Below are 13,048 nucleotides of genomic sequence, written 5' to 3'. Positions count from 1 at the left end.
CCTCCTTGACCACTTCCTCGCCCCCCCCCTCGACCACCTCCTCCTTGACCACTTCCTGGCCCTCCTCCTCGACCACCTCCTGGCCCCACTCCTTGACCACCTCCTCGACCACTTCCTGGCCCCCCTTCTTGACCACCACCTGGCCTTCCTCCTTTACCATCTACTTTATTTTTTCCAAATATATTAAAACGACTGCCCTTTCCCCCTCCCCCTTGGGCTCCTTGATTTCCACTTGGAGGTTTCTGATTCCCACTGGAAGGTTTCGGTTGGCTTTCTTTAACAAAAAAAATATTTTGTAAGGAATATTTTATCTGCAAATTCTGCATTGATTGCAAGAAATTACAATGAATAATAGTACGGAATTTAATTGTTTGATTATGATTATCTTTTTGGGAGTGATGAAAATGAACGAAATTTTTTTACTTGTGCCGAAGACCATCGTTTGAGAGCAGTCGTTTGCAGTCCGCCAGTTAACTTCTTAATTTTAATTAATTAATTAATTAACGATCAACTGATCTTGAGTTGCTTACTAGCGAGAATTTAATAAGTTAACTTTATTAATTTGTGATGTTAATTTAAGTTAATGATTGCGAGTTCATTTAAACAAAAATCGATTTGGTTGGTGATAAAAAAAGTCATGTTGCTCACTGCTATTTATTTATTTTTCAGTTTGTTTTGATTTATTTCTTTGAGTTATTTGTTTGTTTACAAATTTTATTGATTGTTTATCGGATGTTAAAGTGACGTGCTGAAAATTCGAGATGAAAATTCGAGATGAAAATCTTTTTGAGACCTAGCAGGCAGTCCCTTCTTTACAACTGCGTCTATGGCACATTTCCTAATTCGACAGGTTATCGTACAACAAACAATAAATAAAACACCTCGTATGAAAAGTAAATTAAAAGACCATCATAAAGAAATGATAAAGATGTTAATAATGCTGCTACTGCTGATGATGAGAAGGTTGAATGCAGCATCGTTCCAGTTGGTGCTTGCAACACAAACTCCAAAACCTCCGATTTCCCGTCGTTGTTGATAGCTTGGCACTCGTACTTACCTGAGACTGGCTTGTCCCTTTCAATTGATTCAACGTGGGTGACGGTGATTGTCTTTTTGCCGTGGCTTCTCGGTTGAAGGAGACTTTGATTGTCAGGGAAGGTGATGTAGATGTCAGCCGGTGGATCTGCAGTGGCCTGACACTTGACCACAATAGAATTGTTCTTGAGTAGCAAAACGAAGAGACAGTTGATGTAGGGAAAGACTCGCGTGTCGTAAACTGGCTGATCGTCATCGTCATAATTCATTTTCTCGTCGGCACCCGTTTGCACGTTCCTCTCATTTTTTGACTTTAAAGTATTATCTTTAGGCTGTGTCTCTCTTTTATCGATATGCGAGTTGTTAGCGATGACGACCTGAAAGCTGGACAGTTTGGTCTTCCGTACATGCTTTTTTATGGTTATTGGTTCGGGCGGTGATGTTGATGACGATGAAACAGTTAGTAAGGTCATATTAACAAACTTATTAAGTTCTTCAACGTTCAATCTCAAGTTAGTCCCGTTTGTAAAGTGCGGCAAGGTGAGGTTGTCTTGCAAATTCGGTTCATTAAGGTACGCTTCTATACTTTTGTATTGACTGGTCACAAATGTTAATTGTTTGCATTTTACGTGTTTGAAGAAGAAAATATTTTTGGGTGATCCATAAACAGTTAAGTGTTGTAGGGAGGTGAAATTCTGTTGAAATAAGATTTAATATTTAAACATCTCGGTTTATTTTTATAATGTGTGGCGTAATTCAATGAAAAAAGTTCGAATTTTGATAAAATAAATAAAAAATATATCATGCAACAACAACAACGCAACAATTTGTAAAATTACTTGGAACATAATTCCAAGACTCTTGGCTTCTTCTTCTAATCCATTAACATCCAAAGTTAAATTGGCGAGCACTAATTTGAGGAGAGATCTCACAAATTCGTCGTTCTGCCACAAAACATCCAAGGTTGGAGTGCCCCTGATCTCCAGGGAGTCCAACCTACGCAGGCCACCCAACAAATGGACATCTGGCTTTTCCTCCAGGTCACAATTTATGAAGACCAGCTTTCTCATCTCTCGGTTTTGAAAAAAAAATGGCCTCAAACTCTGAACGCACACGGAATCAAAGACGTAACTGGTCAGCGAGAAAGACGACGACGAAGATGATGATTTGAATGCGGCGTCGGATGAAATATTTAATTTGCAGTTCCTCAATTCGCAGCTGCTGGATAAGAAGCATTCGAGAAGGCATGGTGGCGACGTGTGGCTCCGACACGTGGATGAACGCCTGCTGTCTGTGGTTGTGGCCGGTGTCGTGCACTCCATATTAATTATGATCAGGTGGATTAACAAGGTGTTTCTCATATTTTTTAATTTTTTATAAACGAGTGAAGCTGAATTAATAAACTTGTGTGAAATATATTAACTTAACATCGGGCTATCTTTGTGTAAAAATATTGATTATGTACACGGAATAATATAAACAAAAACAAAGCAACAAAAGACTTTGATGACGATCGACTGTTTCGCTAGATATTGAAGTATTCATGCCCTCTTTAAACTTTGTCCGTAAAACTTACAAGCACTTGTATTCTCTATTTTTTCTTGTAACATGCTCACCATTTTCAACATTATTATTGCCAGTGTTGAGTGAGATTTGAATTCAAGTGATTTAAAATCATGATTTAATACATTTATTTTTGATGAAGAAGTGGTGGCATCGTCGGCACTGACTGTATTTTATCTCACATTTTCCGGGTTCAAACAGCCATTCAAACCAACATTAAGGTCGCCATGCCTTAGAGAACAGAAATTAAATTATTTAGTGGCAAATGTAAAATGTACTCTAAATATGAGGAAGACTAAATTATTTTATTGGCAATTTAAAGGGAATGCATGACGGGTTTAGTACAATTTCGAAGTTGCAGGTTCTTTCGCATCTAAATTCCGGGTGATTCTATATTTTTTTTTTCAAAACAATTAAGCTGCTAGTATTTTTATTAATGACAGTAAGATTGAAGAAAATTAGGAATTCGTCAAATAAATGTGTAGAAATAAATTCAATTAAAAGATAATTAATGATTCATTTTTAGGTAAAGGAAGCTGCGTTCTATTGAACATTCAGTAGCGATTCGAATCGGAAATCTATCTTCTGAGCATTTGTGGCGTATATTTTTGTTTTTCGTTTGATCCTGCCCTGACCTTCACAATTTTTCCTAAAAATTAAAAAAAAAATTTGTGTTGAACGAATTATGAATTTTTCGTCATTTTTCAAAAAAGCATCCCATAAAACCCTTAAAGAACTTTTAAAATTCAAGACTTACAAAAGTTGATCAAAATTCTTCATTTATCAAAAGTAACGCATATCGCTGGTCAGTTTAGAAACTTTTTTTCCAACAAGATGGTGACGACGTTGAATAGAATCAACACGTTCGGAAGATGAAGAAGGAAGGAGTAAAGTTGCACAAAGTAAGTAGTTCCAATGGAAATCCTCGCAGTAATTTTCTATAATTCATTATCTTAGGAAAGTTCAACACTTACTCTCCCTTACTGCTGCATGCTAGCGTCTTGTGGAAAAACTTCCTCTGAAGTTTAAACTGCAAAGAACTGCAGATTATCAATGAAGAGTTATTAGCATGCATCGACGAACATAGGGAGAGATGAATTTTTGATCTTGACGTCAATTCACTTATAGGTCAAAAAGCAGGTTGGAGCGTGGAATTAAGATGAAAACTAATACTATTTAATTTAATAATGCTGTCTGCGTTTTTTCTTTAAACTTTCCAAAACTTTGGAATGTTTGAGGTCCAGGTGCAAAGTAACAAAGACAGCATACAGAATTTCAAGATTAAGTACGTAAAATAAAATATTCTGAAACAAATTAAAAATTTTCAAACTGGTCTTTACACAGAAATAAAGAATAAAATAAAATTTTAGTGATTGGGGAGTCGTAAGATGGTTTCTATCTCCGACTATTTCCGAAACAGCCAGACTGCCACTACTAGTAGTAGTGTCACATTTATATCAGTTAGAGATGATTGTTACGTGGAAGAGAGAGAGGGAGATGAGGATTGTTGCATGGATGGGGAAGGTTTGCATGACAAAACATCCGATGCAGCTAAATTTGGCTGCCCTGGAACTCGGAAGCACAGTTGTCATCTGAGTTTTCAGGAGCGTCTCGTACGGCTCACTCTCTCCATTATTATTCCTGGCCTTGCATTTGTAAACGCCAATCGCATCATTGAACGACTTGACGTAGGAGGTGTGCGTTAAAGTGAATTCCAACTTGCGATGGCTGCGCGGTTCGATTCTCATCTCCCCATCGGGCATGAATATCGTGATGTCCACCGGCGGGTTTCCAGTGGCTGTGCAGACGACCGTCACTGACACGGGCTGTCCGTTCAGCACGCTGATGAAAGCTTTGATGGAATTAACTTTTGGAAAAATGGAGTCCATGCCAGGAACCAGCTGGTCTTCCAGATCTTTCTCGCTGGTCCTGTTATCTTTGTAATGTTTAATTTTGGCTTGGACCGGGGTGGAGGTGGTTGGGCTAATACAAATCTCCTGGCAGAAAATGATGAATAAAAAGACATGCAACCAACAACTCATTTCACTTAAAAATTATTTTGTTAATGTCGTTGCTGGTGCCGTTCTAATATTTTGTATAATGTGCTGACTAAAGATGCTATTGTTGATGTTATGTGGTGCTCTGTCTTAAGAGACTGCTGGTACATTAGAAGTTGTTTAGTGTTTTAGTAGGATTGCAAAGCAACCAGTGCAATTATCGACGTGATTTTTGTCACTCCTGGGCTTAAATCAATAAAAGATAATTTTCGAAAATATGAAAGATCGAGGTACTCTTACCTTGATACTCAAGAGTTTTTTTATTATTTTTTTTGTTTCTGTTGTTATTTGTTGTGACGTTTTGTGTGAATTTGACACAAAAATATGAGTTGGCTCTAAAAAGTTGATAGCCGATTTAGTTTTTTATTAAATAAATCATGTTTATTTATTTGCCAACAGTCTATGATTATTTGCATTCAAATGTTGAGTATTTAATTACTTCGCAAATGCTTATTCAAAATTCGGTATTTAAATAGTGTTTAAAATACTCCTACGCGTATTTAAATACTGGCTAAAAATATTTGCAGGTTAATTAAAAAGGATCATAAATTACCAAATTTTTCACTTGTAATATTTTAGATACACTCGCATTACATTGCCGAAAATTTCATAAATGTTTGCATTAGAAATAAAAAAGACATTAATGCTAAAACACACCAAATTGTTTGTTAACTTTAAAAAGCACAATAGATGGTTGATAAAGCAACTTTTATGTCAAAGAAATTAAATTTTTCAAATACCAAATACCACGCAAAAGTATTTAAATACGGTCTAAAGACAGCTATTTTATTAAGTAATTTAAATACCTCTTAAATACTATTCAAGTATTTAACTACTCTAAATACTTTACAACACAGTTTGTAAGATTTGGGCCTATTTATTCTAAACCATGGCTAAACACTCATCTACGTAGAATAAAAAAAAACTTGTGCCTTTTCTTGACGATCCTACTTTCCTCCTTCTTGTTACTTCTTTAGTCTTATCTAGGATTGATTATTGTAACTCGCTCTACTATGGTCTTCCTGACTCTATACTCTATCTTTCAAGTAAAGCTTTTAACTCTGCTGCTAGTCTAGTTGCTCGTGCCCCTTTCTTTTCTCAAATATCTCCATATCTTGTTCTTTTGCACTGGTTACCTATATAAGATATAGAATAATTTTTTAAATTTGCACATTTTGACATAAATCTCAATCTAAATTATTTCATAAGTACTTATCAGATATATTAATTAAACCTGAAACCTGTGACAACAACTGCACACAAGAAATTGACAGAAGGATAGCAAAAGTCCATGGAATGTTCGCATCATTGAAGGAAATATGGAAAAGTGGAAATATATTTATAAAAACAAAGTTGAGAATGATAGAATCTTGCGTTTTTCCAAGCTTGCTCTATGCATGTGAGACATGGACAATAAAGAAAAAAGACAAAAACAAATTGTAAGCATATGAGATGAAGTGTTACCGAAATTTGTTGGGAATCAGTTGGAGGCAGAAAGTAAAGAACGAAAACATCAGAAATCAACTTGGAAAACAGAAAAGTGTTTATGACAAAGTCAGAGAAAGAAAATTGGGATTTTTTGAACACATTTGTATAATGGGAGAAGACAGATTGATTAAGATGGTACTAATGAGGAAAAGAAATTGGAAGAAAAAAGTTGGTAGACCTGCAAAGAAATGGATAGATAACATTACTTAATGGAATTCTGAATTTAATAAAACTGGCCAAATATAGAAAAGGTTTTTAGAAAGAGAAAAAGAAAATAAAAAGCATGCTTAGATGTACACCATCGGCCTCGACGGTCCCCTGATGGACAAAGCATAATCATTGATTGATTGATTGAACGCCCGGGTTTACGATCGTCTTCTTGTTCTCACTTCTTCTTAACTCGTGTTAAACACTCTTTTGCTAAATCTGCATTTGCTTTTTCTGGCCCTTTTCTCTGGAACTCTCTACCTCCTTCTCTGACTACTTCTCCATCACTTACAAAGTTCAGAGCGGATCTCAAGACCCATCTGTTTGCAAAATTTATTGAAAAGCGCTGATGAACATCGCGGAAATAGCGCTTTATAAGCTAATTGTTTGATTGATTAAACTCATTAGGAATAAGTCTAATTTTTATTTTTCTTCAAGTTTTCCATAGACGAAACATCTGATCAATATGAACTTCATCTGTCAATTTAATTTATGTTTAAAATTTCAAGCTAATCATAAAATCTTTTTAAATCTGCCATGAAGCACACCGAACAAATTTAATAAATTTTCAGCAAAAGATTTAATAAACTTATAATGTCGGACCGTAGCGTCAGCATCGTTGAATATTTCGGAGCAGACGAGAGTGGTCACAGTTGTGGGTACTGCAAATCTCCAGACACTAATTTCTCTTACGGTCTATATTATTTTGTGTTCGTAAGATGGCGTTTATGTCACCCAGTGTTATTTTTTATTATTTTTTACAACCTTTAATTTTATTTAATCAACTTTTAAAATTTAAAAATGTCATTTTTAATGCCTTTTTACTAGTTAATTAATAATTTATTTTTTGCTTTGTTTAAAAAATTTTATTTTTTTCTATTAATTCAATTTAAATGCAAAATGAGATATAGATAAATGGATCCTGGCAGAACTTTAGGCTGTTAAGTTGTTAAACAAACATTGCTCTTAATTTAATTCTTATCTATCTATTCTAATGTTTTAATCTATCTACTTACAATTGTTAAAAAATTTATAAAAATAACTTTTCAATCCTCTCTCTTGGCCACCTAGTTAGCTCAGTCGGTAGGAGTTCCATAACTCATGCTGCTATTGCATAGAATACTATCCATCCAAAACTCAAAGACTATGCATCTAAAAATTTTTTTAAATTTGTATAATTATAATAATTATTGCTTGATGTTTAAAACAACAAGAACAAAATCCATATTCAGATTTACTCAAAAATCTATATTTGATTAAAATCTTAAATGATGTTTTGTTACAAATTAAAGTCAACTGGCCACTCCGAAATATATAATCATGGCCATAATAGAATTTTGATTAAATATTCTCATCATAAAACAACTGAGCAGGAATCTGGGGCCACCAAGTGACGTGCCAGGACTACCAAGATTTAATTGACAGAGGCTGGAGGAGGTTATTATTATTATTGTTATTGTTATTATTGTTATTATTATTGTTATTTCTTTGACGGCCAGGAGCGGGAAGTATATATACAAACCGCGGCTGGAAGTGCAATGCTGCAAGATGTACACCATCAAATGCGATGCTGTCAACTTCAAGATGAACAAGTCCCACAAAAAAATCATAAAAAATTTTAATAAGTAAGACATTTCTTTATCATTAATTTTTTTAATTTATAATTTCTGTATTTCTGAGAGTTGTGAATGGCACACACATGCACGTAGACTTGCATGATTATGCACTGGCTGCCAGCCTGGTCATTATTTTTACATTTTCCCACATTTGAAATCATCCTTGGAGGTTTATAAACTACGGCATTCTGCCAAAAGAAAAGAAGGATGCGGTTGATGACGAAAATGTTCACCATTCTCCTCCTCCTCCTCATCATCATCAAGTTCAAGGTCATCAGATGAAAAGAGGTGATGGTAATGATGATGCTAGTTTCCAAGGTCTCCAGAGTGATCAGGTGGACAAAATTGATAATGAAGTCACGACTGCTACCACCACTACTACTACCACCACATCTGCAAGTAATGATGATGGTGGAGGAGATGAAAGAGTTGCAAGTGATGATAAGATGGAGTTGGACAACAATGCCGACGGTGGTGGAGGTGGTGGGAACAGTAAGCCGGATGGTGGTGATGAGGCTGATGCTAAAGATGGCTTCAGGAAACAACAAAAAATGACAGCTCATCCAAAACCAGGTGGATTATTTATGATGATGATGACGACGACGACGACGACGATGATGACGATGATGGCGATCAAGATGATGATGATGATGATGTTGATGATGATGTTGTTGTTTAAAAGGTGTGGGGGCTGATAAAACAAAGGGTCCGTGCAAGAAGGCCAAATTGATGAGAGTTGAAAGGAAGCAGATGAAGGTGATGATGGTGGTGATGGTTAAATGATTGGTGGTGGTTTTGATGATGATGGTGATGATGGAGGTGATAACGATGATGATGTTGTAGATCAGTGCTTTGCAGGTCAGAAAAATTACGAGCAGAATTCTAGCTTAGAATCTTAGAATCCAGCTACGCCAAAAACGTTTTCTGGTGAGTTGTGTCAGGCGAGGATCTCTTTGCAGTCGAACCTGATCACAGTGAGGTAGCAATGACAACCAGGCAGTTTACCGTTAAACTAACGTGTCGTCTAATATAAATGATGGTTTGAATGATGGTGAAGATGATGATGAGGATGATGAGGATGATGAAGATGAGGATGATGAAGATGAGGATCAAGGTAATGAATAAGTATGTATTCTGTAAAGTATAATTCATTGATCAAAGTTGGAAACAAGTGTGGTCTTTAATGACAGACAACAACATCATCAACAACAACAACAAGATCAACAACAACAACAGCAACAACAACAAAAATCTGCAAAGATGAAAAACCATCCAAAATCCTTGGAAGATTTTTTGGGGGAAATCATTGAGAAACCTTCCCACAAATTCGAAGTTTGTTGTTATCTCCATTTTCACTTTTTTATAAGCACAGGCATGACACATTCACACACACACACACACACACACACACACACACACACACACGCTTACATACTTAAGTACATGATTCACAACAACCACTCCTCTCCTATGTAGCTGCTGTGTGACACTCTGCAACCAGCCTAAAATTTTTGTTGATGTTGTTGATGTTGATGTTGACGTTGTTGATGTTGTTGATGTTGATGTTGCAACAGATAAAAATGGTGGCCGCACACGACGACACGGCTACAGCAGCAGACTTTCCAGCATGCCACGCTGTCTACCACAAATACCAAACATGCATCCACAACGACCCACCTTCGAAACCCACCACAAAACAATTCACCCGATTCCTCATTAACACTCCACTACTCCCCTCAACAGCAACAACAACAACACCAACCACATCAGTGCCAGCAACGACAACAAATTCTTATAAGGTACCATATTCGTTCATTTTCCATTTTATTTTTAAAACTTACAGATTAAAACCATACCAAGTGAGTCTCTGTCAAAAAAAATATCGTCATCATCAACATTGCTGGATGTTTCATTCGAGGTGTATCGCTTGTATCAGAAAGACATTCACAGCGATGACGACGGTTCCATCGCCAACTTCAAAAATTTCCTCATCGACTCACCCATCCCTGTAAAATGGATGGATAAATTGATGAATGGGTGGATGAATGGGTGGATGGATTGATTGGTGAATGGATGGATGAATTGATGAATGGATGGATGAGTTGATGGACGGATGAATTGATGGATATACAGAAGACAGAATGAATAAATAAATAGTTTATTGCTATTTGGAATTTTAATTAGTTAACAAGGCACAGATTTAGCGGAATTTTGTATGATTTGTTGAATGATGTTAATTTATTGTAAAGTGGGATGTTTGCTTCATACACGGTTGAGTTTTGAGGACATTGCAAATGATTAGAATATGTTGAAAAGTGATGTAGGCACGGTAAGAAGAAGAAGAAACACGATATTTCTAGGATTACAACTTGAAACGTCTGCAGGAAGCACTGAAGAACGAAGAAATATTCATGATATTGTTTTAATAATAACGTGAAAATGATTCGGTGAAGCTAAAATTATCATATCGTGTCGTAGTTAGAGAATTAGATGATGAATTGAGGAAATTTGATGAAAATCATCCCCACCACCCCAGCCCACCATCATCATCATTTCAATTCACACACCGTGTACCACAGACAACATCTGCTTCTACTTCCTCTGAGGTACCTCAGGGCTCCTTCCACCAGCAGTACTGGCTGGATGGCGAGTTGGTCGCAGTTGGGGTCGTCGATGTCCTCACGAAATGCCTGTCGTCCGTTTATTTCTTCTACGACCCAAAATATTCTGCACTCTCCCTAGGTACATACGCTGCTCTCAGGTTGGTTGGTTGGCTGGTTGGTTGGTTGTTTGGCTGGTTGGCTGGTTGGTTGGTCGGCTGGTTGGTTGGTTGGTTGGTTGGTCGGCTGGTTGGTTGGTTGGTTGGTTGGGTAGTCTATCGGATGATAATTGAATGTATGATTGAATCTTTATCTGCAAAAGGATGACTGAATAAATAAGAAAATGAATAATAGAGTGAACGAACGAATGAAGGAGTGAGGAAGTGAAACATTGAGCATATGAATGAATAACTAAAGGAATGAAGCAAAAGCATTTACTTGATAACGCCAACAGGGAGATTGCCTTCACGAGACATCTGCACACACTCACAAGCAACAACAACAACGACAACATCATCTCATCCTATTACATGGGATTCTACATTCATTCCTGCCCCAAGATGAGATACAAGGTGGTGACGACCGTGAGGATGGTGATGCGTTGGTGGTAGACATTTTAATGTTTTACATTGCTTGCTAATGAAGGCAAAATTTGGGGTTTTTGTGCTCAAAAATTTTCTTCGCACAAACTTCTTCTCTGAGTATAAAGAACAACAAAACACTTTTAGTAGTTTCTACATAAGCTTTTATGATTCTAACTTTAATATTTTTCAGTAGGGAGGAGGGCTGGGGCGGGCTTTAAGGCAGGCCATAGATAAAGTATCAAACTCGGGTCCTCACTCTATCTGAATAAATTGCTATCGAAACAAATGTTTAACAGTTAAATATCAACCACAGTTTTCATTCAGTGTCGTTTCGTCGAGCCCTTAGTTTATTTTATTCAATTTTACGAATTAAACAAATTTATTTCTTATTTTTGTTGCGTTAAATTATTCGTAGGAATTGAACTAAACCACTGAACTTAAACGTGAACGCTGACTTGAAACATTTCTACTTTTCTCCACCTATGGTGTCGTTTTTGAAGTTGTTTGTTCTAAATTTATCTCCTATTTCATTCCACCGTAACTTATTTTTCTTTGTATTCTGACAAATTTTACAAAAAGTTCCGATTCATTCTAGTTTATATGCGTGCTTATATTTCGAAATTGCTTCAAAGCTTATTTACTAAGTTGAACGTATCACGAATCTCTACGGTTTTCTGCGATTCGATTATGAGACACGGTTGGTTGCCTGTGCTATCTATTTTGGAATATTACGCTAATGTGAATTAGCTTCATTGGTTTGTTCCGCTTTCATGTGTAATGATGTTGATGATGATGTTGATGATGATGGTGGAATGTTAACATATTCCAGAGTCAGTACAGCCCGTCATATCTGCTCTGCCCTGAAAAATATTCCTGGCAGCCAATAGAAAAGTGTCTACCGCTAATTCAAGTCAACCCTTACTCGCGATTGGATGACTCCTCAGAAAGTAGGCGAAACTTATATTTATCTTTTTTTTCAACTTGTAAATTACCTGACCATTTAAATAATCAGCCAATGAAGAGCTTGCTAGATGAATATCAACCAATCGGCATGTAATTTTTCATAAAAAATTTGAGAATTTGTTTTAATTTACTCTGGTCTAAATATTGACTACAATGTTAGAAGATACGTTCGAAGTTGTGTCGAGTGGGCTGCTGTTTGGTGCATTTTTTAAAACTAAGAACCTCTAAAACAATGTGTACAAGCGTCAGGGGTGGGTTTCATTCTACACCATACTACATCGTGCTAGATGAATATTAATCGACCAATTAACATACTGGATAAATATCAATCATCCAATCAACGTGCTTGCTGAATATTAATCAACCAATAAGCAGGTGGCGAAATGAATGAAGAGGAAGACATATCTGATGTGGGCATTTTGTACAGGAATACCCTGATGAGTTACTTGGACTACCGGACCGTCAGGTTGAGAGCTGGTGGCCGTCCAGAGGAAGAAGAAAGATTGAAGTTGTACGTGAAGTTAATCGGTAGGGAACTGGGCCAGAGAATGTTTTTGTTTAGAGATTAATGTTCCTATGTTGTTGACTCTGTTGATGGCGATGATGGTAATGTGATGATGGTGGTAATGTGATGATGATGGTAATGGGATGATGATGGTAATGTGACGATGTTGATGAGATTTTAATTGACATTTATTTTTCTTTAATTTTTTGATTTTCTGTAAAAAAATATTTTATGTAATTGTTTGAATTTTATTTGGAAATGGTTACGGTGTGATAATCATTCGTTTTCCATTTGCATCTCGTGTGCGAACTTAACAATGTTAACGTAAATTTTAACGTCTTCGCGTTGGATATAATGCTAATAATATTAATATAATATTACTATCTAACTATTAATTAACAATATCTGCTAATTTGGCTCTTTGGTGGGT

The 13,048-nt window shown here is 36.3% G+C and overlaps 4 protein-coding genes across 4 annotated transcripts in view; 1 reads left to right on the top strand and 3 right to left on the bottom strand.

Annotated features, from left to right (window-relative positions):
- The window catches only part of HELRODRAFT_183330 (hypothetical protein), a gene marked incomplete at both ends in the record, with an annotated part of 2,794 nt that extends 2,355 nt beyond the window's left edge, over positions 1–439 (bottom strand). The window contains 2 exons of the mRNA XM_009012359.1: positions 38–274; positions 424–439. Of these exons, the coding sequence (XP_009010607.1) occupies positions 38–274; positions 424–439 (253 nt within the window). The remainder of the gene's footprint in view (positions 1–37; positions 275–423) is intronic.
- A 296-nt stretch (positions 440–735) lies between these two features.
- On the bottom strand, positions 736–2,396 carry HELRODRAFT_183329 (hypothetical protein; the record flags this gene model as incomplete). Its single annotated transcript, XM_009012358.1, has 3 exons — positions 736–838; positions 1,006–1,730; positions 1,875–2,396. 3 exons carry the CDS (start codon positions 2,394–2,396, stop codon positions 736–738), a joined length of 1,350 nt encoding a protein of 449 aa, XP_009010606.1.
- A 745-nt stretch (positions 2,397–3,141) lies between these two features.
- Positions 3,142–4,640, bottom strand: HELRODRAFT_183328 (hypothetical protein; the record flags this gene model as incomplete). The annotated part of the gene is made up of 3 exons (XM_009012357.1): positions 3,142–3,247; positions 3,573–3,628; positions 4,077–4,640. 3 exons carry the CDS (start codon positions 4,638–4,640, stop codon positions 3,142–3,144), a joined length of 726 nt encoding a protein of 241 aa, XP_009010605.1.
- Positions 4,641–6,839: 2,199 nt separating this feature from the next.
- Positions 6,840–12,843, top strand: HELRODRAFT_104700 (hypothetical protein). The gene is made up of 11 exons (XM_009012356.1): positions 6,840–7,044; positions 7,724–7,787; positions 7,850–7,975; positions 8,136–8,539; positions 8,649–8,729; positions 9,126–9,298; positions 9,541–9,765; positions 10,546–10,727; positions 11,021–11,139; positions 11,981–12,097; positions 12,486–12,843. The coding sequence occupies exons 1-11, from the start codon at positions 6,945–6,947 to the stop codon at positions 12,680–12,682; spliced, it is 1,788 nt and encodes a 595-aa protein (XP_009010604.1). The 5' UTR covers positions 6,840–6,944; the 3' UTR covers positions 12,683–12,843.
- The last annotated feature ends 205 nt before the right edge of the window (positions 12,844–13,048 follow it).

The sequence above is a fragment of the Helobdella robusta genome (genome assembly GCF_000326865.2).
Source record: "Helobdella robusta unplaced genomic scaffold HELROscaffold_104, whole genome shotgun sequence".
Classification (NCBI taxonomy): domain Eukaryota; kingdom Metazoa; phylum Annelida; class Clitellata; order Rhynchobdellida; family Glossiphoniidae; genus Helobdella; species Helobdella robusta.
Note: the sequence above shows the minus strand (reverse complement) of the source record. Positions and strands in the feature narration are given on the sequence as shown.